We start from the raw sequence: 23063 nt of genomic DNA, 5'->3' as shown, positions 1-23063 counted from the left end.
TCAGTGTGTGAAGAGTGGGAGAAGAGGGTTGCATTGACAATCCAACACAATGGGCAGCACATTGAACACATTTTATAAGTGGTCAGAAACTTGTAAATAACTCATGAAAGAATAAAGTTACGTTAAAACCAAGCACACTATTGTTTTTCTTGTGAAATTCCCAATAAGTTTGATGTGTCACATGACCCTCTTCCTATTGAAAAAACAAAAGTTGGATTCAAAATGGCCGCCATGGTCACCACCTATCTTGAAAAGTTTCCCCCCTCACATATACTAATGTGCCACAAACAGGAAGTTAATATCACCAACCATTCCCATTTTATTAAGGTGTATCCATATAAATGGCCCACCCTGTACATTCAGCATATGGTTAGGGAGCACTAACCAACATATAAGCAAACACGTCCCAGAGGTGTAACCTCAAGCTCCTGAGTCCCAATGCAAAATTGTGACAGGGTTCCACCTGGACTATGCACTTTTTATAATAATTGTGTTTCCTAATGTGGCAGAGGGCCTTTAGGCCCCATTGGTGCCCAGTGGATAACTACTACATTTTCACTGTATATAGCTTTGCTTCTGACGTGAGCTATGCTATGTCCTTTAGGCATATATTTAGGTGGTATTTTTTATCGTTTTGAAAAGTGTAGTAGACTATAATTTTAATATAAAGGTATACTGTGCAGTACACATTTTAAGGTCATTGGCAGACTTATGCAGCTGTATAGGTATACAGTTTCATACTGTATGTCTGCAGCTTACATCTGGCGGCACTCCATAAACATGCACGGTAACATAGGCCTGACCATGTAAGCAGAACCTAATGTATGGAGGAAACCATTGCAGTAAGACGTCTGTAATAGATAACGTGTTATTATGGGTTCATATTAAACAGCAGACACATAATTCAGACCCTTCAACCTGTTCATCTATATAACAGCCGCCATGGGAAAAGTGTTGCATCAACAAACTTATAGGTCCAGTCATGGGGTGTCTTACCTTTTAGTTTCTCTCCTTCAGCAATCTGACAAGAGAACCCAAAATCTGTAAGCTTGATGTTCATGTCATCATCCAGTAGAATGTTCTCTGGTTTTAGGTCTCTGTGAACAATATTCTGGGAATGCAGGTATACCACAACTTCAAGAAGGGCTCGCATTATCTTCCTGCCGGATGTAATATTTACGAATTAGACATTTCTGGGGAGATTAATCAAACTGGTGTAAAGTACAACTGGCTTAGTTGCCCATAGCAGCCAATCAGATTCCACCTTTCATTTTCTAAAGGAGCTGTGAAGAATGAAAGGTGGAATCTGATTGGTTGCTATGGGCAACTAAGCTAGTCCTACTTTACACCAGTTTGATAAATTACCCCCTTCTTTTCCATTTCAATAATATGAGATTGTATTCATCATATTGATTGAAAGGGTTAGAGGAACTTACAGATAATCTATTTATTCTATACATCTGCTGATCAGGGGTAGGAAATAAAATACACATAGTATGCAAACGATATGTCCTTTAAAACTTCTTGCTTCAAAGACTCAAGACTACAAAGTGCCATTGGAACAGGAGGTATGTGTTGAACTTCACAATGAGCTTAACCACCTCAGCCCCCAGTGCTTAAACACCCTGAAAGACCAGGCCACTTTTTACACTTCTGACCTACACTACTTTCACCATTTATTGCTCGGTCATGCAACTTACCACCCAAATGAATTTTACCTCCTTTTCTTCTCACTAATAGAGCTTTCATTTGGTGGTATTTCATTGCTGCTGACATTTTTACTTTTTTTGTTATTAATCGAAATTTAACGATTTTTTTGCAAAAAAATGACATTTTTCACTTTCAGTTGTAAAATTTTGCAAAAAAAACGACATCCATATAGAAATTTTGCTCTAAATTTATAGTTCTACATGTCTTTGATAAAAAAAAAATGTTTGGGTAAAAAAAAAATGGTTTGGGTAAAAGTTATAGCGTTTACAAACTATGGTACAAAAATGTGAATTTCCGCTTTTTGAAGCAGCTCTGATTTTCTGAGCACCTGTCATGTTTCCTGAGGTTCTATAATGCCCAGACAGTACAAACACCCCACAAATGACCCCATTTCTGAAAGTACACACACTAAGGTATTCACTGATGGGCATAGTGAGTTCATAGAACTTTTTATTTTTTGTCACAAGTTAGCGGAAAATTATGATTTTTTTTTTTTTTTTTTTTTTTCTTACAAAGTCTCATATTCCACTAACTTGTGACAAAAAATAAAAAGTTCTATGAACTCACTATGCCCATCAGCGAATACCTTGGGGTCTCTTCTTTCCAAAATGGGGTCACTTGTGGGGAAGTTATACTGCCCTGGCATTCTAGGGGCCCAAATGTGTGGTAAGGAGTTTGAAATCAAATTCTGTAAAAAATGACCAGTGAAATCCGAAAGGTGCTCTTTGGAATATGGGCCCCTTTGCCCACCTAGGCTGCAAAAAAGTGTCACACATCTGGTATCTCCGTACTCAGGAGAAGGTGGGGAATGTGTTTTGGGGTGTCATTTTATATATACCCATGCTGGGTGAGAGAAATATCTTGGCAAAAGACAACTTTTCCCATTTTTTTATACAAAGTTGTCATTTGACCAAGATATTTATCTCACCCAGCATGGGTATATGTAAAAAGACACCCCAAAACACATTCCTCAACTTCTCCTGAGTACGGGGATACCAGATGTGTGACACTTTTTTGCAGCCTAGGTGGGCAAAGGGGCCCATATTCCAAAGAGCACCTTTCGGATTTCACTCCTCATTTTTTCCTGAATTTGATTTCAAACTCCTTACCACACATTTGGGCCCCTAGAATACCAGGGCAGTATAACTACCCCACAAGTGACCCCATTTTGGAAAGAAGACACCCCAAGGTATTCCGTGAGGGGCATGGCGAGTTCCTAGAATTTTTTATTTTTTGTCACAAGTTAGTGGAAAATGATGATTTTTTTTTTGATTTTTTTTTTTCATACAAAGTCTCATATTCCACAAACTTGTGACAAAAAATAAAAACTTCCATGAACTCACTATGCCCATCAGCGAATACCTTGGGGTCTCTTCTTTCCAAAATGGGGTCACTTGTGGGGTAGTTATACTGCCCTGGCATTCTAGGGGCCCAAATGTGTGGTAAGTAGGTAAATGACCTGTGAAATCCGAAAGGTGCTCTTTGGAATGTGGGCCCCTTTGCCCACCTAGGCTGCAAAAAAGTGTCACACATCTGGTATCTCTGTATTCAGGAGAAGTTGAGGAATGTGTTTTGGGGTGTCTTTTTACATATACCCATGCTGGGTGAGATAAATATCTTGGTCAAATGCCAACTTTGTATAAAAAAATGGGAAAAGTTGTCTTTTGCCAAGATATTTCTCTCACCCAGCATGGGTATATGTAAAATGACACCCCAAAACACATTCCCCAACTTCTCCCGATTACGGAGATACCAGATGTGTGACACTTTTTTGCAGCCTAGGTGGGCAAAGGGGCCCATATTCAAAAGAGCACCTTTCGGATTTCACAGGTCATTTTTTACAGAATTTGATTTCAAACTCCTTACCACACATTTGGGCCCCTAGAATGCCAGGGCAGTATAACTACCCCACAAGTGACCCCATTTTGGAAAGAAGAGACCCCAAGGTATTCGCTGATGGGCATAGTGAGTTCATGGAACTTTTTATTTTTTGTCACAAGTTAGTGGAATATGAGACTTTGTATGAAAAAAAAAAAAAAAAAAAATCATCATTTTCCACTAACTTGTGACAAAAAATAAAAAATTCTAGGAACTCGCCATGCCCCTCACGGAATACCTTGGGGTGTCTTCTTTCCAAAATGGGGTCACTTGTGGGGTAGTTATACTGCCCTGGCATTTTCCAGGGGCCCTAATGTGTGGTAAGTAGGTAAATGACCTGTGAAATCCTAAAGGTGCTCTTTGGAATATGGGCCCCTTTGCCCACCTAGGCTGCAAAAAAGTGTCACACATGTGGTATCGCCGTATTCAGGAGAAGTTGGGGAATGTGTTTTGGGGTGTCATTTTACATATACCCATGCTGGGTGAGAGAAATATCTTGGCAAAAGACAACTTTTCCCATTTTTTTATACAAAGTTGGCATTTGACCAAGATATTTCTCTCACCCAGCATGGGTATATGTAAAATGACACCCCAAAACACATTCCCCAACTTCTCCTGAGTACGGCGATACCAGATGTGTGACACTTTTTTGCAGCCTAGATGCGCAAAGGTGCCCAAATTCCTTTTAGGAGGGCATTTTTAGACATTTGGATACCAGACTTCTTCTCACGCTTTGGGGCCCCTAGAATGCCAGAGCAGTATAAATACCCCACATGTGACCCCATTTTGGAAAGAAGACACCCCAAGGTATTCAATGAGGGGCATGGCGAGTTCATAGAAATTTTTTTTTTTTGGCACAAGTTAGCGGAAATTGATATTTTTAATTTTTTTCTCACAAAGTCTCCCGTTCCGCTAACTTGGGACAAAAATTTCAATCTTTCATGGACTCAATATGCCCCTCACGGAATACCTGGGGGTGTCTTCTTTCCGAAATGGGGTCACATGTGGGGTATTTATACTGCCCTGGCATTCTAGGGGCCCTAAAGCGTGAGAAGAAGTCTGGAATATAAATGTCTAAAAAATTTTACGCATTTGGATTCCGTGAGGGGTATGGTGAGTTCATGTGAGATTTTATTTTTTGACACAAGTTAGTGGAATATGAGACTTTGTAAGAAAAAAAAAAAAAATTCTGCTAACTTGGGCCAAAAAAATATCTGAATGGAGCCTTACAGAGGGGTGATCAATGACAGGGGGGTGATCAATGACAGGGGGGTGATCAATGACAGGGGGGGTGATCAATGACAGGGGGGTTGATCAATGACAGGGGGGTGATCAGGGAGTCTATATGGGGTGATCACCACAGTCATTGATCACGCCCCTGTAAGGCTTCATTCAGACGTCCGGATGCGTTTTGCGGATCCGATCCATCTATCAGTGCATCCGTAAAAATCATGCGGACATCTGAATGGAGCTTTACAGGGGGGTAATCAATGACAGGGGGGTGATCAGGGAGTCTATATGGGGTGATCACCACAGTCATTGATCACTCCCCTGTAAGGCTTCATTCAGACGTCCGGATGCGTTTTGCGGATCCGATCCATCTATCAGTGGATCCGTAAAAATCATGCGGACATCTGAATGGAGCTTTACAGGGGGGTAATCAATGACAGGGGGGTGATCAATGACAGGGGGGTGATCAGGGAGTCTATATGGGGTGATCACCACAGTCATTGATCATGCCCCTGTAAGGCTTCATTCAGACGTCCGGATGCGTTTTGCGGATCGGATCCATCTATCAGTGCATCCGTAAAAATCATGCGGACATCTGAATGGAGCTTTACAGGGGGGTGATCAATGACAGGGGGGTGATCAGGGAGTCTATATGGGGTGATCACCACAGTCATTGATCACGCCCCTGTAAGGCTTCATTCAGACGTCCGGATGCGTTTTGCGGATCGGATCCATCTATCAGTGCATCCGTAAAAATCATGCGGACATCTGAATGGAGCTTTACAGGGGGGTGATCAGGGAGTCTATATGGGGTGATCACCACAGTCATTGATCACGCCCCTGTAAGGCTTCATTCAGACGTCCGGATGCGTTTTGCGGATCGGATCCATCTATCAGTGCATCCGTAAAAATCATGCGGACATCTGAATGGAGCTTTACAGGGGGTTGATCAATGACAGGGGTGTAATCAATGACAGGGGGGGTGATCAGGGAGTCTATATGGGGTGATAACCACAGTCATTGATCACGCCCCTGTAAGGCTTCATTCAGACGTCCGGATGCGTTTTGCGGATCCGATCCATCTATCAGTGGATCCGTAAAAATCATGCGGACATCTGAATGGAGCTTTACAGGGGGGTAATCAATGACAGGGGGGTGATCAATGACAGGGGGGTGATCAGGGAGTCTATATGGGGTGATCAGGGGTGATCAGGGGCTAATAAGGGGTTAATAAGTGACGGGGGGGGGGGTGTAGTGTAGTGTAGTGGTGCTTGGTGGGACTTTACTGAGCTACCTGTGTCCTCTGGTGGTCGATCCAAACAAAGGGGACCACCAGAGGACCAGGTAGCAGGTATATTAGACGCTGTTATCAAAACAGCGTCTAATATACCTGTTAGGGGTTAAAAAAAACACATCTCCAGCCTGCCAGCGAACGATCGCCGCTGGCAGGCTGGAGATCAACTCTCTTACCTTCCGTTCCTGTGAGCGCGCGCGCCTGTGTGCGCGCGTTCACAGGAAATCTCGCCCATCGCGAGATGACGCATATATGCGTGACTCTGCGCAGGGCTGCCACCTCCGGAACGCGATCCTGCGTTAGGCGGTCCGGAGGTGGTTAAAGAGGACCTTTCACCTGTATAAACTATGTGAACCGAGTATGCTGCCATATAGAGCGGCGCCCGGGGATCTCACTGCACTTACTATTATCCCCGGGCGCCGCGCCGTTCTCCCGTTATAGGCTCCGGTACCTTTGCTTTTTAAGTTATAGTAGGCGGGTCTTCCCTTGTCCTGTGGGCGTCTCCTTCTCCTAGGCTGCAGCGCTGGCCAATCGCAGCGCAGAGCTCACAGCCTGGGAGGTTTTTTTCTCCCAGGCTGTGAGCTGTGCGCTGCGATTGGCCAGCGCTGCAGCCTAGGAGAAGGAGACACCCACAGGACAAGGGAAGACCCGCCTACTATAACTTAAAAAGCAAAGGTACTGGCACCTATAGCGGGAGAACGGAGCGGCGCCCGGGGATAATAGTAAGTGCAGTGAGATCCCCGGGCGCCGCTCTATATGGCAGCATACTCGGTTCACATAGTTTATACAGGTGAAAGGTCCTCTTTAAAGGGGTTGTTTCACTTCAGCAAATGGCATTTATTATGTAGAGAAAGTTACTACAAGGCACTTACTAATGTAGTGTAATTGTCCATATTGCCTCCTTTGCTGGCTGGATTCATTTTTCCATCACATTATACACTGCTCATATCCAGGGGTTATGGCCAACTGCTGCAGCCGGGACTGGAGCTGCGGCCCATGCGTGCCTATTGTATGTACGCTCCCATGGTCCCCCCTGCCACCAAAGAGGCCATCCCTATAGTGTGCAAGCATGGCCACCAAGGCAATTCAGCAGTGTACAGTCGTGGCCAAAAGTTTTGAGAATGACACAAATATTAATTTTCACAAAGTTTGCTGCTAAACTGCTTTTAGATCTTTGTTTCAGTTGTTTCTGTGATGTAGTGAAATATAATTACACGCACTTCATACGTTTCAAAGGATTTTATCGACAATTACATGACATTTATGCAAAGAGTCAGTATTTGCAGTGTTGGCCCTTCTTTTTCAGGACCTCTGCAATTCGACTGGGCATGCTCTCAATCAACTTCTGGGCCAATTCCTGACTGATAGCAACCCATTCTTTCATAATCACTTCTTGGAGTTTGTCAGAATTAGTGGGTTTTTGTTTGCCCACCCGCCTCTTGAGGAGTGACCACAAGTTCTCAATGGGATTAAGATCTGGGGAGTTTCCAGGCCATGGACCCAAAATGTCAACGTTTTGGTCCCCGAGCCACTTAGTTATCACTTTTGCCTAATGGCACGGTGCTCCATCGTGCTGGAAAATGCATTGTTCTTCACCAAACTGTTGTTGGATTGTTGGAAGAAGTTGCTGTTGGAGGGTGTTTTGGTACCATTCTTTATTCATGGCTGTGTTTTTGGGCAAAATTGTGAGTGAGCCCACTCCCTTGGATGAGAAGCAACCCCACACATGAATGGTCTCAGGATGCTTTGCTGTTGGCATGACACAGGACTGAGGGTAGCGCTCACCTTTTCTTCTCCGGACAAGCCTTTTTCCAGATGCCCCAAACAATCGGAAAGAGGCTTCATCGGAGAATATGACTTTGCCCCAGTCCTCAGCAGTCCATTCACCATACTTTTTGCAGAAGATCAATCTGTCTCTGATGGGTTTTTTTGGAGAGAAGTGGCTTCTTTGCTGCCCTTCTTGACACCAGGCCATCTTCCAAAAGTCTTCGCCTCACTGTGCGTGCAGATGCGCTCACACCTGCCTGCTGCCATTCCTGAGCAAGCTCTGCACTGGTGGCACTCCGTTCCCGCAGCTGAATCCTCTTTAGGAGACGATCCTGGCGCTTGCTGGACTTTCTTGGACACCCTAAAGCCTTCTTAACAAGAATTGAACCTCTTTCCTTGAAGTTCTTGATGATCCTATAAATTGTTGATTGAGGTGCAATCTTAGTAGCCACAATATCCTTGCCTGTGAAGCCATTTTTATGCAACGCAATGATGGCTGCACGCGTTTCTTTGCAGGTCACCATGGTTAACAATGGAAGAACAATGATTTCAAGCATCACCCTCCTTTTAACATGTCAAGTCTGCCATTTTAACCCAATCAGCCTGACTTAATGATCTCCAGCCTTGTGCTCGTCAACATTCTCACCTGAGTTAACAAGACGATTACTGAAATGATCTCAGCAGGTCCTTTAATGACAGCAATGAAATGCAGTGGAAAGTTTTTTTGGGGATTAAGTTAATTTTCATGGCAAAGAAGGACTATGCAATTCATCTGATCACTCTTCATAACATTCTGGAGTATATGCAAATTGCTATTATAAAAACTTAAGCAGCAACTTTTCCAATTTCCAATATTTATGTAATTCTCAAAACTTTTGGCCACGACTGTACAATGTGATGAAAAATTACACAAGCCAGCAAAGGAAGCAATATGGACAATCACAATACATTAGTAAGTGCCTTGTATTAACTTTCTCTACATGATAAATGGCAGTTGCTAAAGTGACATAACCCCTTTAACCGCCTCCGGACCGCCTAACGCAGGATCGCGTTCCGGAGGCGGCAGCCCTGCGCACAGTCACGCATATATGCATCATCTCGCGAGACGCGAGATTTCCTGTGAACGCGCGCACACAGGCACACATTTTTTTTACTTCTGTAACCTAATGGTGGTGAAGCCCATGGCTTTAACCCTTTGTGTATTGCTTGTGCAGGATAATATACCACTAATGGGATCACTATGATATCAAGAAAAGGGGACAACAAACATGGGGTCTTCCTCTGTTATTGTGTACTGAGATACAGAAAGAACTGACTGAGGCCTCTTTCACACGACCGTATGGCTTTTTCACAGTTTTGCGGCCCGTTTTTCACGGATCCGTTGTTCCGTTTTTTGTTTCCGTTGTGTTTCCATTTATGTTCTGTTTTTCCGTATGGCATATACAGTAATTACATGGAAAAAATTGGGCTGGGCATAACATTTTCAATAGATAGTTCTGCAAAAACGGAACAGATACGGAAGACATACGGATGCATTTCCGTATGTGTTTAGTTTTTTTGTGGACTCTTTGACTTGAATGGAGCCACGAAACGTGATTTGCAGGCAATAATAGGACATGTTCTATCTTTCAACGGAATGGAAATACGGAAACGGAATGCATACGCAGTACATTATGTTTTTTTTGTGGAACCATTGAAATGAATGGGACCGTATACGGAACGCAAAAAATGGCCTGTAAACGAAAAAAAAAAAACTGTTGTGTGAAAGAGGCCTGAGGCTACTTTCACACTAGCGTTTTTACTGGATCCGACTGAATTTGTGTTCAGCAAAAACGCTTCCATTACTGATAATACAACCATCTGCATCCGTTATGAATGGATCCGGTTGTATTATCTTTAACATTGCCAAGACGGATCCGTCATGAGCTCCACTGAAAGTCAATGGGGGACGGATTCGTTTTCTATTGTGTCAGATTGTGTCATAGAAAACGGATCCGTCCCCATTGACTTGCATTGTGGGTCATGATGGATCAGTCTTGCTCCGCATCCCAGGACAACATGCTGCGGTTTGCTCTCCGGTATGAGAACGGAACAGAATGCATTTTGGAGCATTCCGTTCTGTACAGTTAAGTCTTGACCCCATTGACAATGAATGGGGACAAATTTCCGGTATTGAGACCCTATAATGGATCTCAATACCGAAAATATTAACGCTAGTGTGAAAGTAGCATGAGCCCACTTTATATCAGTTTTATATCTTTGTAGTTGATCGCTGAGCATTACCAGGTATGTGCAAGTAAAGCTTCACATTGGTGCTAGGTTCACCATTACTTCTTTAAAGGGGTTTTCTTGGTAATTTAACAAGTACCGTAATATAGTTGTTTAGCAAAATGTGAATGAAAACACCTAATATACTTTCTTTGTGAAAACTGCTCCCAAGGTCGTGCTGATTTGGTCATCCTGAAAGCCTATTGCATTACCGGCAGGGAGCTTCCTCATTATGTGTCGGTCACATTTTGGAAGGGAGCTGGTAGTCTGGCTAAGCTAGCCCTCTTTCTCTATCTCTGAACAGCCATGACAAATAAGAAACTGGTTTAGCTAATTGAATGAGCCAATGCAGAAAGCTCTCTCGTGTGTCACAATGAACAAATCAGTGGCGCTACTGGGATCACGGGACTGACTTCAATGAGAGCAGTGCTGTAGTGACAAGCAAAGTCTACTTTGTAGACCAAGCGGTCAGTTTCCAACGCCGGAACCACTGCCGAACAGCTAATTGGGAAGGATGGGGGGTTTGGACCCTCGCCAATCAGCTACTGATGGACAGCCCTTTTTTAAGTTATGACCACAATAGACTGTTCATAACAATGAATTCTTTCCATACATGAATAGATGATACATTTTTAATTTAGCTTTTCAAGCCAAGAGTTCAGGACAGTACCTTGTTTCCTTCTCACTCAAGGTAACTTGTTCTGTCAGGTAATCAAATAGTTCCCCTCTTTTCATCCTAAAAGAGATAATACATAGCAATTAGATTTTTTTATTTTGTATGTCTCGATGCAAATGTACGAATTAGGGCTCATTCACACGACCAAAGGCCATCTGTACCCGTGCTGAGGATCGCAAACTGCGGTCCGCAATGCTCAGGCCCGGCAGTGTGAATCCCGTATTGCGGCGTGGACCCATTGACTACCGGCCGGGCTCATATTGTCAATGTGATGTCACTGCTGCAGAGCACGGCAAGGAGAACGAGAGTGGCAGTGCAGGATCTGCCAGTTAAAGAGAATATGTCACCAATTTTATGGTGTCCTAACTAAAGGCAACATAAACTAGTGACAGATCGATGAGTTTGCAACAACATATCTATTTGTAGATCCGGCCTAACATCTGTGCAGAAAAAGAGATGAAAGTGATGGCAGGTTCCCAAGGAAAATTAAGAGGAATTTTCCACCAGGGTTCTATGTACATTTAGATAATTGAACAATCCCCTACAACACCAAACCAGTGGATGCGTTTATGTACAGTACGTTAGTCAGCAGTGGCAAAAAGTGAACGTTTTTAGTGACTGTGGTAGAGTGTCATATGATTCTTCTTGGCGAGTTGGCAGAAGGAAGTTGCCAAACATCCTTATTACCATATATATTTTCTTTCTGGATTGGCTGGTGGAAATTTTGCATCGTATTGCGGTAGCAGCAAAGTGGATGAAATTTCGGCCTTCGGGCCGACAACCTCTGTGGTCCTTCCCTGCCCCTGAAAATTAAAAACCCCACTCACCTGTCTGTGGTCCCACCACTGCTCTGCTCCCACACACAGCGGTCACAGGACCAAGCCGCTTTCTGTTCCTGCGGGGACCAGAAGCAGCCAGCAATGGAACAGCTGCGGGACCATGGACAAGTGAGTGGTTTTTTTTTTATGTTCAGTAGCACACGTTAGGACCCCAGGGGTTATTGGCTCCAAGTCCAGTTAATACAGTAAATCTGTCACGGTCTCTCCCGTGACAGGGGTCTGAAGATCTAAGAGACTGGCTGCACGTGATGTGATCTGACAGCCTCTTTGGTTTCACTTGTTTCTGTGTTGTTGCTCGTTATGACCACACCTCTTGTCTCAGGTGTAGCTTAAGTGGTCATTCCAACTCCTCTATTTAGTTTGGTCTCACGCATCATGCTATGTGGTTGATAGCTCCTTTCTGGTTGTGGAAGTGCTGGTGTTTGGTTCTCCTCTGAGTTCCTGCTCGTCCACGTACTTCAGAGTTAAGTATCTCTTCCCTATTTCTTCTTTGTTGTATTCCCCTATCTTTTGGTATTAGGCCTGAGGGAGTCTCCTGTTCCTTCAGCTGGGAAGAAACAGGTCATCTTTTGTCCTGACACTATTTCCAGGGCCCTTTAGGGTCAGATATAGCTCTAGGTTTCTGCGTATGAACATTCCTACCATCGAGGTCTGTTCATAATGATAGTAGTCAGGACTCGGTTTAGGGATTCACTAGGTGGTGACCTTTCCCCTTTCCTTAGTTTCCAGGCCTAGTACCTTTTCCCTTCCCTCCTGTGTTTGGTGTGGAGTTCACCACCCACACTGCGCCATGACAAAATCTCACCCTCCTGCTGTGGGAAAAAAATTGAGCAGAAATTGGTATGCGGTTTGAATTTTAAAATATCAGCGGCAATAAGTTAAGTCGAAGATTTTCACATGGAGTTCACCCTTTGCAATGTTTTTTTGTTACATTTGTTTTAAATTTATAACGCATGTGGATGAAGCTTTACTTTGGCCTCTATGCTGAAATGTAAAGGGTCTGTTCTGCTGCCAGATTTATTTTAAGACCATGAAGTCTAGAATAGTATGTAGTTTGCCATATTATTATGCAATTGTATATGCTTATGGGTTTATCCACATTTTAAAAAAATTGGTTGCCTTCTCTGTATGTCTGATCTTGATATATACCCTACAAAGTAAATGTTTGGTTTTGCCACAGCACCCATACAGTAACATCCGAGTGCTGAAAACCCCAGCGATCGCTAGAACAAGGAGAAAGAGGTGGTCGTACAGAGTGTTGTATCTCATTGTTCCAGGAGATGGGATAGAGAGAGGCTCCTAGACTTTTGTTGAGCCCATCTTTAACAGTGAGGAGACAGCGTCTTGTGTGAGAACTTTGTTCTAGCACTAGGTGGGGTGTCAGCACCTGGAACCCCACCAATCAAACCTTTTGATATATCACTATGACATATCAAATTAACATGCTGCTGACATTTTCACTTCTATAAATATACTGGTACATTATGCAATTAATCAGCACAAAACATTGGACCTATTCAGTTCATTCGTTTAGACCCGCTCACTTAACTGCCATAGATCACTACAAACCTTGGGATAACATTTGATTTGGCCCTGTCCTTCAAACCGCACATCCAAGCCCTTATTTACTCCTGCTGGCTCCAACTCAAAAACATTTCTTGTATGTGCTCTTTCCTCAACCATGAGTCAACAAAAATGATAAACATCATCTACCACCTAGACTACTGCAACATCACCCGATACATCCCGACACATAATCTCCTGCCCTTCAAAGGCATCCTCCTTTGCTCTACTTTTGTCTACTCCTCACACAATTATCTCCAAGATTTCTCCTGTGCATCCTACATACTCTAGAGCTTGCTACCCCAAACCATCAGAATCTGATCACCCAAGGGACCTTCAAAAGCAACCTGAAAACTGACTACTTCAGAAAAGCCTACAATCAACAATAACTATGCTGCCACTTCACTACCATCTGCAGGCAGATTCTACCCTGACCTATTCTCACCTTCCACCATTCCGGGTCCTTTCACACTCTATAGCAGTCTGTCACTTAGTTCATGCTTATTGTACTTGTTTTTCTAATTAAATTATACATATAAACCCTTTCCTTATAAATCAGAAATTAATAGTGCTTTAATCCCTTAAGGACGGGGCCAATTTAAAATGTTTTATTCCATGACTTTCTGAAGCCATAACTTTTATATTATTCTGTTCACATAGCTGTATGAGGGCTTTCTTTTCTTTTTTTTTTAACAAATCTTTATTTATCACGACAAGCATGGTAAAAAAGACAAGAACAATAAACGGGCGACAGCCCAACAATCGAGGAGGGCAGATACGATACAATGATGTAAAATGTAGGTACAGCAGCGTAAAGATAGAAACAATACGTTGAGATAGGCTTGTTAGGCAGACATGACATGAATAGTAAATATGACATATAAGAAGAAGCAGGTTCCTGTAAGGGTATGACCAGCTTTAGTCAAAAAGACAGGAGGAGAGCAAGCGAGTACAATAAAATATCAGACAAATGTTGGAAGAGACATAACCACTAACATGACTAAATAAGTATGGCATACATTAGAGGATGCATAGCTCAAAGGGGTTAGTTAATGAAGAGGAGATGTAACTGCATCACATGGGGGAGGACACGTGTTCCGCGACTCCGTCTCCAGCCATTTTAGCCATGGTCCCCAGAGGCCAATAAATTTGTCGTGCGAGAGGGTCTCCCAACTGGTTAATTCCTCGAACCTGCAGATCTCATGAACCTTTTGGGTCCATTCTTCAGTTGAAGGTACTTGTGTCGAGAGCCAATGTAGAGGGATCAAAAGTTTGGCCGCCGACAACATGTGTGCTAATAGAGTATTTGTGCAAGGGGAAGTCTTTTGAAGGCACATTGAGTAGTACCAAAGTCGGAGAGAGAGGAGGGGCCGAGGGGCAAATTTGTTGCAATATCTTACTAGGCGCAGACCAGAACTGGGAGACCCCCCCCTCCTGCACGACCACCATATATGTGAGAGTGTGCCGACCTCTTCGTGACATCTCCAGCAGGCTGGGGAAGTGAGAGGGTCCAACCTATGCAACACCTCCGGAGAACGGTACCATCTCGTCAGCAGTTTAAAGGAATTCTCCTGGATTCTAATGCATCTGGAGAACCCATGAGAATTCCTCAGTAGCGAAGAGACAGTCTCATCCGACAAGGTTATACCTAAATCCTGCTCCCACCTTTTAATGAAGGCCGGTCTGCCAGGTGCACCTTCTAATAACAGCTTGTTATAAATTAGCGAGATAATCTTTCTCGCCGGTTTGGGCGAGGCCACAAGAGTGTCGAACCAAGAGGGTATAAAGTTCTTGTTAGCTTTGACAAGGTACTGTTGACATATAAATGAAAAATGTGAGTAGTGCAAAGGGGTCCAGCTCAAAGCCATCCGCGATGCCCGGAGGTCCTCCAAGGATGGGACCCGCCTATCTCCCAAGAAATCCCCCACAGCAAAAGCATTAAAGGCAGGCCAGATTCCCAGAACATCTGAATAGTTTGAAGACAAGCAGTACGGCAGCAGGTGCATGGGGAGAAGGGGCGAGGGACCAGGGTGAAATCCAAACCTCCTAGCTGCAGCGTTCCAAGAGACTAAAAGTCCTTTAAGAAGGAGTGGTGCATCTAGACAATGCGCAGGACCATATCCAGCCATCCAGAGGCGGGCAAGTACATCCGGAGATATTAATTGGCGGGCAATTTGGCAACCCAATTTTTTAATGTTCATGTTTAGTAATTCACTCAATAAACGGAGTTGAATAGCCCCGTAGTATAGTTTGATGTCTGGCAAGCCAAAGCCGCCTCTGTGTTTGGGAAGGGTTAGCAAAGCATACGCCAACCTCGGACGTGCCCACCTCCAAACGAAGCCCGAAACGATCCTACGCAGGTCCAGGAAATAAGAGTCCGGCAAGTATATAGGCAATGTCTGGATTAGAAAAAGCAGTTTGGTAAGAATAAATGTTTTAATTATATTTTTCCGCCCCATCCAAGAGACAAATGGAATATCTAAATGTTTTAATTGTTCTTTAATATCAGCAAGGAGAGGAACATAATTTAACTGATAGGCCTGATCTATTCGTGCTAAGATCTTCACCCCCAAGTAGGTGACACAAGTTGACCATTGAAAGGGATGATCTTGGGACAGCAATGAAATGGTTGCATCTGGGACACAGACCCCCATTGCTGTACATTTAGAAAGATTTATCTTGAAGTTAGATAAATGGCCAAAGGACTCGAAAAGACCCAGAATAGCTGGGAACGCCTTCACAGGTTCCGGCAGGAGGAGCAGCATGTTGTCGGCAAAGGCGGCGACCTTATGAGTCAACGTGCCCACCCTTAGCCCCGCAATGTCATCGTCCTGTCTGATAGCCTGTAATAGCGTCTCCAGATATAGGATGAAAAGGGAAGGAGAGAGGGGGCAACCCTGCCTGGTGCCATTGGCAATGGTAAACGAGGGCGAAAGTACGCCATTGACCCTAACCCTCACGTGGGGTGAGGAGTACAGGGACAACACCGCATGGACAAAATGAGGAGGGAATCCAAATTTTTTCAAGGTGGCTTCCATGAACTTCCAATCCACCCTGTCTAATGCCTTCTCGGCATCAGTGCTGAGGAGGGTAAGCTGCGTGTTGTGTATTCTATGGCTTGTAATACCCTAAAAGTGCCATCCCTGCACTCCCGACCCCCCACGAACCCGGCCTGGTCCCCCCCTATCAGTCCCTGGAGAAGAGGGTTTATTCTGTGAGCCAGGATCTTTGCCCATAATTTAGTATCTGCATTTATAGGCCTGTAGCTGGATGGAAGAGACAAATCTTTCCCCTCTTTAGGGAGCACCACTATGTGCGCCTCCAAAGCCTGTGTGTTCATGGCAGCACCAGATAGTAAGGCGTTAAAATAGGTAACAAGTTGGGGGCCTAATAACGGGAGAAATTTTTTGTAGTATGAAATTGGAAGCCCGTCGGGGCCTGGACTCTTCCCCTGGGGGATGGAGGAGAGGGTTTTCTTAATTTCTTCAAGTGTAATAGGAGTTAACAAAGAGTCCTTTTCGGATTCAGACAGGGCAGGTAAGGTGAGAGAATCCAAGAAGTCTGCGACTTTCTTCAACCTATCATCGATCGCAGCAGGGGTTTCACTTGAGCGAATGTTGTCTAAAGAGCGGTAATATGCAGTGAATGCTTTAGCAACATCTGCAGTGTCAGATACTAAGGTACCTTCAGCATTCCGTAGAGAGCTGATGTGTGTTTGCTCTCTGTGCTTTTTAATCAGAGCTGACATTATCTTATTGCCATTGTCGCCATGAGCATACTGTTTGTGTCGCAGTTTTAGGTAAGCGTTCGCGGCTTTGGTGTTTAAAAGTGTTTTCAGTTCGTTCCTTAATGATAAAAGAAGCTTATGATCCTGATAGGGCTTTCTTTTTTGCAGAACAATTTGTACTTTTTAATGACACCATTTTATATTGCACACAATGTAATGGGAAGCTGGAAGGAATTCAAGTTTGGTGCAAATGGAAAAAGAAAACACAATTCTGCCACAGTTTTAGGAGTTTCGTAACTTGTTTTCATAACTTGTGTTTTGATATTCAAAAAAATATATAATTTTTTTCTTTGCATCGCCATATTCTGACCCCCATAACTTTTTTATATTTGCATCTATGGAGCTTTGTGAGGATCATTTTTTGCAGGGCGTCTATAGTTTTTATTGATACCATTTGGGAGTATGTACAACTTTTTTATCCCTTGTTTTTTAATTTTTTGGGGAGGTGAAGTAACGAAAATATGTTGAATCAGCAGTTTTGATTTTTTTGCCATTCAATGTACGGGATAAATATTTTTAAGTACAGGCATGTGTCCTACAGTGCTCAGTGCAGTCCCAGTGGAATCAGTACTTCCATACACCCTTGACATGTCAGCCGTGTATGGATTGCAAAGCGTGATATGCACCTGAAATCTAGGTGCCTATTTCTCAAGGAAAAGTAAAAAAATATATATATATATCATTACAAAAATTATTTCCATCATTATTAAGGATAGGTTTTAATTAAGTTTATCTGAACATTTAGGTATACTTTAACATTGTGGGGGAGATCAGTAGTATCCAAATGAGTTTTGGTTTGAGATTAAACTGGCCATTTGATGACATTTTAAGCGCATGTGAAAGAGTATTGAATATATTTTAATGAACTGATATATCAGACTCATCTACAATGTCAGGGTCTAAATACTCCAGTAGTTATGGGAAGGTCTCACTTTAAGCCTGGCATTGAGACAGAGCAAAAGGTAAAAAATATCATGTAGAGTAATTATAACTAGTTAAACGAAAGGGTAAAGGGACATCTGAGCTTGTAATAGCTGGCCGTCAGAAGTCTCCAGGGTCAGCTGTCATACAGACACGATGGCAGGTACCATATCCAACAATGCACAGAATGCCGTAGAGAGAATCACTCAGAACCTTCTGGCATCGGATAGATATCTTAAGCTTATTAGAATTACATTCATAAACCTCATTCAACTGTTGAAGTGTAAAGTCCAGAAGATTACGTTTTCCTAAAGGGAGATAGATGTACAGGAACTGTCTAGGCTTCCCACATGGTTGATGACTTGCAGTTGAAGACAGTAATAGCCATAGTAATAACGAGAATATTCATAAGATGTGTATTTGCTTAAACCAAGCCAACAACATGCATATCTAATTTTTATACCTTTTAAAAGTAATGATTTTTTTTTTATTCAGGTCATGGGCTATCACTTTGTGGCACTTCATGAATCCATCACAGATGTCTAGCTTATATCAGTATTACCGTATTCAGTTTCACATTTCCTAGAAGTTAAATTAGACTTCGTTCATGTGTAAAGATGGACTATGCTATTTTAGTGCAGTGGAGTTGCATAACTGATTTTTTTTTTCTACAATCCAGTCCCTTCATAGTATAACATAAAATAGGAAGGACCTATAATATAAAAAATAAATCACACCAATATATAGGATATAACATACTGCTAGAACGTGGTTATATATAGGTTTACCAGCAGGTGCACAAATATAAACAACGGCCAAATGACCATGAAACATAACATCAGTACAAACTAACCAAATAAACAGCAGTGATTTAGCATAAAGTGCCAAAACCAGGGGCAGAGTGGGAACTTAATGTGGCCCTGGAAAAAAAACTAAAAGTGGCCCCATGTTGTAGGTGGGTCCAAATTGACAAAAGACGGGACAAAACAAATAGGCGGGGACAACTAAAGTAGGCAGGGTCTGCAATACCGTAGTGCAGCACAGAAAACCGCCCCTGCAGAAGCAAATACCACAGGGCAGAACAAAATATTGCCACCCCAACCACAGTATGGCACATGTGGCCCTTGAACATCAGGTCATTATGTACCTGGCCTGCAGCCATAAAGAGGGTTTGAATGGCCCCCTGGGCATCGGCCCACCGGGAAATTTCCCTGTAGGGTCTATGGCCAACACAGATGAGTCTATACGTCATTCTACACAAACTGAGAAGTCTTGCATCCTAGTGATATAAAAAGAGCTTATAAGGTCACTATGTACTTGCTGGTTTTCTTTCCCAGTATTATCATTTTGGTGTTGTCTATACAGTATGTGTATCCTGCTCTGTGTCTTTTTACATCTATCACAGCTTTATGTACTTATTCTTAGACCTTAAAGGTTTCTGTCATCAGAAAAATCGTTATGTAGCTGGCTGACGTCAGCAGAACATAATGGTATGACTTATATCTCCCTGCCTGCCGCCATTCGCGCTAAATAATGACTTTTATAATATGCAAATGAGCCTCTAGGTGCTAGTGGGGTGTTGCTGTAGCACCTAGAGGCTCCGTCCTCTCACCGCTTGGCACGCCCTTGTAAAGGTGATTGACATCCTCGGTCTCCTCCGTGCCCCACAAATCCAGCATCTGCGCTGTCCATTTTAGTATTAGGCGCAGGTGCAGTGAGTGAAGGACGGCAGCAGGCGAGCGTCCTTCACTCAATGCGGCTAATACTAAAATGGACGGCGCAGACGCGGGATTTGCTGCAGCAACACCCCACTAGCACCTAGAGGCTCATTTGCATATTATAAAAGTCATTATTTAGCGCGAACGGCGGCAGGCAGGGAGATATAAGTCATACAGTTATGTTCTGCTGACGTCAGACAGCTACATAACGATTTTTCTGATGACAGAAACCCTTTAAAGTTATTCTCCGGTCTGCATCAACCTCCTTCAAAATAATCATTTATGAAGGTAGCTGTAATTTTATAATGTATTTCTGTTACATTTATTGCTCCTATCTTCCGTTCTGGGCTATGATTGTATGACCATGTCCATGCAGCTCTTTGCCCCATATAAATAACAGCCACAGTAGCTCAACCATAAAAGAAAATCTACTGAGACTGTCACCGCCAGCTCTCTGAGAAGGTCTGGCAGACGTTCTTCTGTACCTCTTGCATGATGTTCTTTGTTTTGGTTTCACTTTGTCATCTCCTTTCCTTCTCCCAGCTGTCACCTATTTACACTAATTGCCTCCCTTTATATTCCCTCCCATACTGCCTCACTTTGCGGTTTATACTTCTTCCTGGATGAGTTGTTCACTGCTGGATGCGGCTTCTCCTGATTCCTCAGATAAGTCTGTTTCCTTTATTTGTGGTTCCTTGCTGGCTTGATTGTAGGTGACCCTGACTCCGTCCGTATTAAGTGCAGGGAGCCGGTGGTCGTGTCCCCTCACTATTATAGGGTTTTCAGGTGTCACATAGTAAGGTACGGGGGCATGCAATCGTCTACCATAAATACCTTTGCATGGGCATAGCAGTCAGGGTGAGCTCTTAGGGTTTTATAGGGGTAACCTTTATGCTCCTTAGTTTGTGATCAAGCCAGTCGGATGTTTATCCATAACTTCCAGCTATCTGCAACATCATCCGTCACAGAGACATGATGTCACCCAGAGCTGCCAGGCACAGTGTCAGTTTATTTTCTGGATATCTGCCATAGATCTCACTCTTTGTGGATTTGTGCAAATTTCACTTTGTGTACTGCGTTATTTCCGTACCACAATCTGTGACAAAATCCACTCGCTCTGTATGTTGGCCAGATATGCTGCAGATTTTCTGCTTCAGAAAAAAATTCCTAGTGGACTCTCTATGTGCAGCTGTACCATTAAGGTACGACCACATGACGCGGTCATGTCGCGGTTGCGATGCAGCCACCCTGTGGTTCAGTACAATGTGGCTATACGAGCAACAGTGGGCTCTAATTAGGACAGCACTGTTTAGTTGGCAGCTGCAATACCCAACCATTAACAATATAGAACAACCAAACAATGTGATCCTAATTAGTTTAATTAGAGTTTTGTGGCTTGTGCAGCCTGCCCATGCTGTAACTTTACTCCGCAACAAAATGATGCCATTTCTGGATGATATGGCTGAACTAATTGGGGGGCATTGTGATGCGCCACTTCCCTAGGCACAGGAGAGACCTGCATTCTAAGGTAGCTGACTCTCCTTCCTAACCTTTGTCCTTACTGGTGTCTAAACCTGGCAAACTGCATAGGTCATTGATAAGGATCTCAATGCACCGCCCCTGCTATACTGTATCGTAGTGTTTGCAGATTCAGAACATGGCAGACTGCCATGGTACATTTCATTGCACAATTCTCCCTAATTTCTCAGGAAGGAATCTCAAGGAGTTTTGATTGTCTTTGTATACTTGCAAATTTAATCCCCTGCAAAAGTTTTCATGCCTGTTAAAGTTTAATAACTATTATTAGCAATTGCAATACTAATACCCAGTGAAACAAATCAAGCTAATGTATACTTACAGGTCGAAGATGAGGAAGAAAAATGTGTGGGACTCATAACTGTCTTTCAGCTGGACTGTAAAGAATAAATAGAAAAGGATATGTTACTACTGCACATATATTGACCTGTATTTATTGTTTCATAGGTTTTTATTTCAATTAGTCTAAAATTCAGTGCCCATTAATTCCATAATATATCTTTATAGGAGTAGTAGCTGTTATCCAGAGATCCTAGCGGCTGCTTTCCTTTAGAAAGCTATATAGTTAAATAATAAAATTATTGCACGCTGCAGCATCACTAGGGCGGAGTTTTGGTGGCATATCGCTAGGATAGGTGCGGGTCCCACCTTTATTGGAGTGCTGAAAATAGTCAAGCAGCCAAAATTATTGGGAAGCGCAATGCTCAAACATGACCACCGCTCCATTCACATCTATGGGGCTGAAGGGCTTGGATATTTTCGGCAGTCAAATGAAAATGAATGGAGGGCTCCATTTTCTGGGACCCGCACCTATCAGACATTGGTGGCATATCCTAGCGATATGCCACCAATGTGTAAGATGGGCCAACGTCTTTAAAAGGGTTATCCAACCCTTATAATGCCCCCCCCCAAAAGTGCCCGGGCCTCTCACACAGATTGTAGTTACCTTGCTCCCCGGCATCTGCGTTGCTTCTAATGCCAGCACGGTCGCCAATGCATCTACCTGTCATGCGGATCAAAACCTCTGGAGACGGGGAGCCAATAGCAGGCCGCAATGGGAACGAGCCTCCCTAGCATTGCGGGTGATGCTAGGACGGCTCGTCCCCGTCGCGGCCTGCTTTTAGCTGCCCCGCCCTTCGCCAGATGTATTGATCCGCACAACAGGTAGATGCAGCGGCAGTTGTACAGGAAACTGGAGCGACACAGGTGCCGGGGAGCGAGGTACGTACAATCTGTGTGAGGGGCCTGGGCATTTGGGGGTCATTATAGAGGTTGGGGAATCCCTTTAATATAGAGTTGGGTGCTATATAAATCCGATTTAAGTAACCTCCTTGTGGTGGTGGCTGCAGGCAGAGTTCGGCAGTTTAAAGACAATGTATAATCAGAAATTCCATAATATTTTAATTAGTTTTTTGTTATAAACATGTTTTTTTAAAATCTTTTATGTGACTGTCCATCTACAGCAAACAAGCTTCATATACACCAGTGTTCACACTGTCCATTAGAGCAAACACAATGCGCTGACATTCCCAGTTCTCCTGCTCTCTCTGCCAGCCCCTACCTCTAGCTGAACTAACCCTACAGGGCCTTGTCCCTAGTTTAATAGTCAATTTCCTGGTGAAAAATTCCCTTTAAACACATTTATTTGTGTTTCGAGTAGTGTTTTATTAGGAGAGAGAATACAGCGACTGTTGGTCCCAGTCCCAGCGTTCGCTTTATTAGAAACATGTGAGATGTGCAACAACGAATCTTAAAAGAAAGCATGTGAAATATATTATTATGATGTCTGTTTGCCTCATTCTTGTACATCATTTCAGTTTTGTTATTTAGATGCAAGCATGTAGTTATGTAGATATTAGTTGTTGTTGTTTTTTTA

General features: G+C 43.3%; 1 protein-coding gene across 2 annotated transcripts in view; it reads right to left on the bottom strand.

Moving 5' to 3' along the window:
• Nucleotides 1–23063, bottom strand: part of PHKG1 (phosphorylase kinase catalytic subunit gamma 1) — a 66768-nt gene that overhangs the window by 8828 nt on the left and 34877 nt on the right. For both annotated transcript variants that reach the window (XM_040424805.1, XM_040424804.1), the window contains exons 4-6: nucleotides 21510–21564; nucleotides 10818–10883; nucleotides 997–1160 (exon numbers count right to left, since the gene is read on the bottom strand). In XM_040424805.1, coding sequence (XP_040280739.1) covers nucleotides 997–1160; nucleotides 10818–10883; nucleotides 21510–21564 — 285 coding nt within the window. The remainder of the gene's footprint in view (nucleotides 1–996; nucleotides 1161–10817; nucleotides 10884–21509; nucleotides 21565–23063) is intronic.

This window comes from Bufo bufo, chromosome 3 (genome assembly GCF_905171765.1).
Source record: "Bufo bufo chromosome 3, aBufBuf1.1, whole genome shotgun sequence".
Taxonomy (NCBI): domain Eukaryota; kingdom Metazoa; phylum Chordata; class Amphibia; order Anura; family Bufonidae; genus Bufo; species Bufo bufo.
The sequence above is the reverse complement of the archived record's forward strand: the minus strand, read 5'-3'. Positions and strand labels throughout refer to the sequence as shown.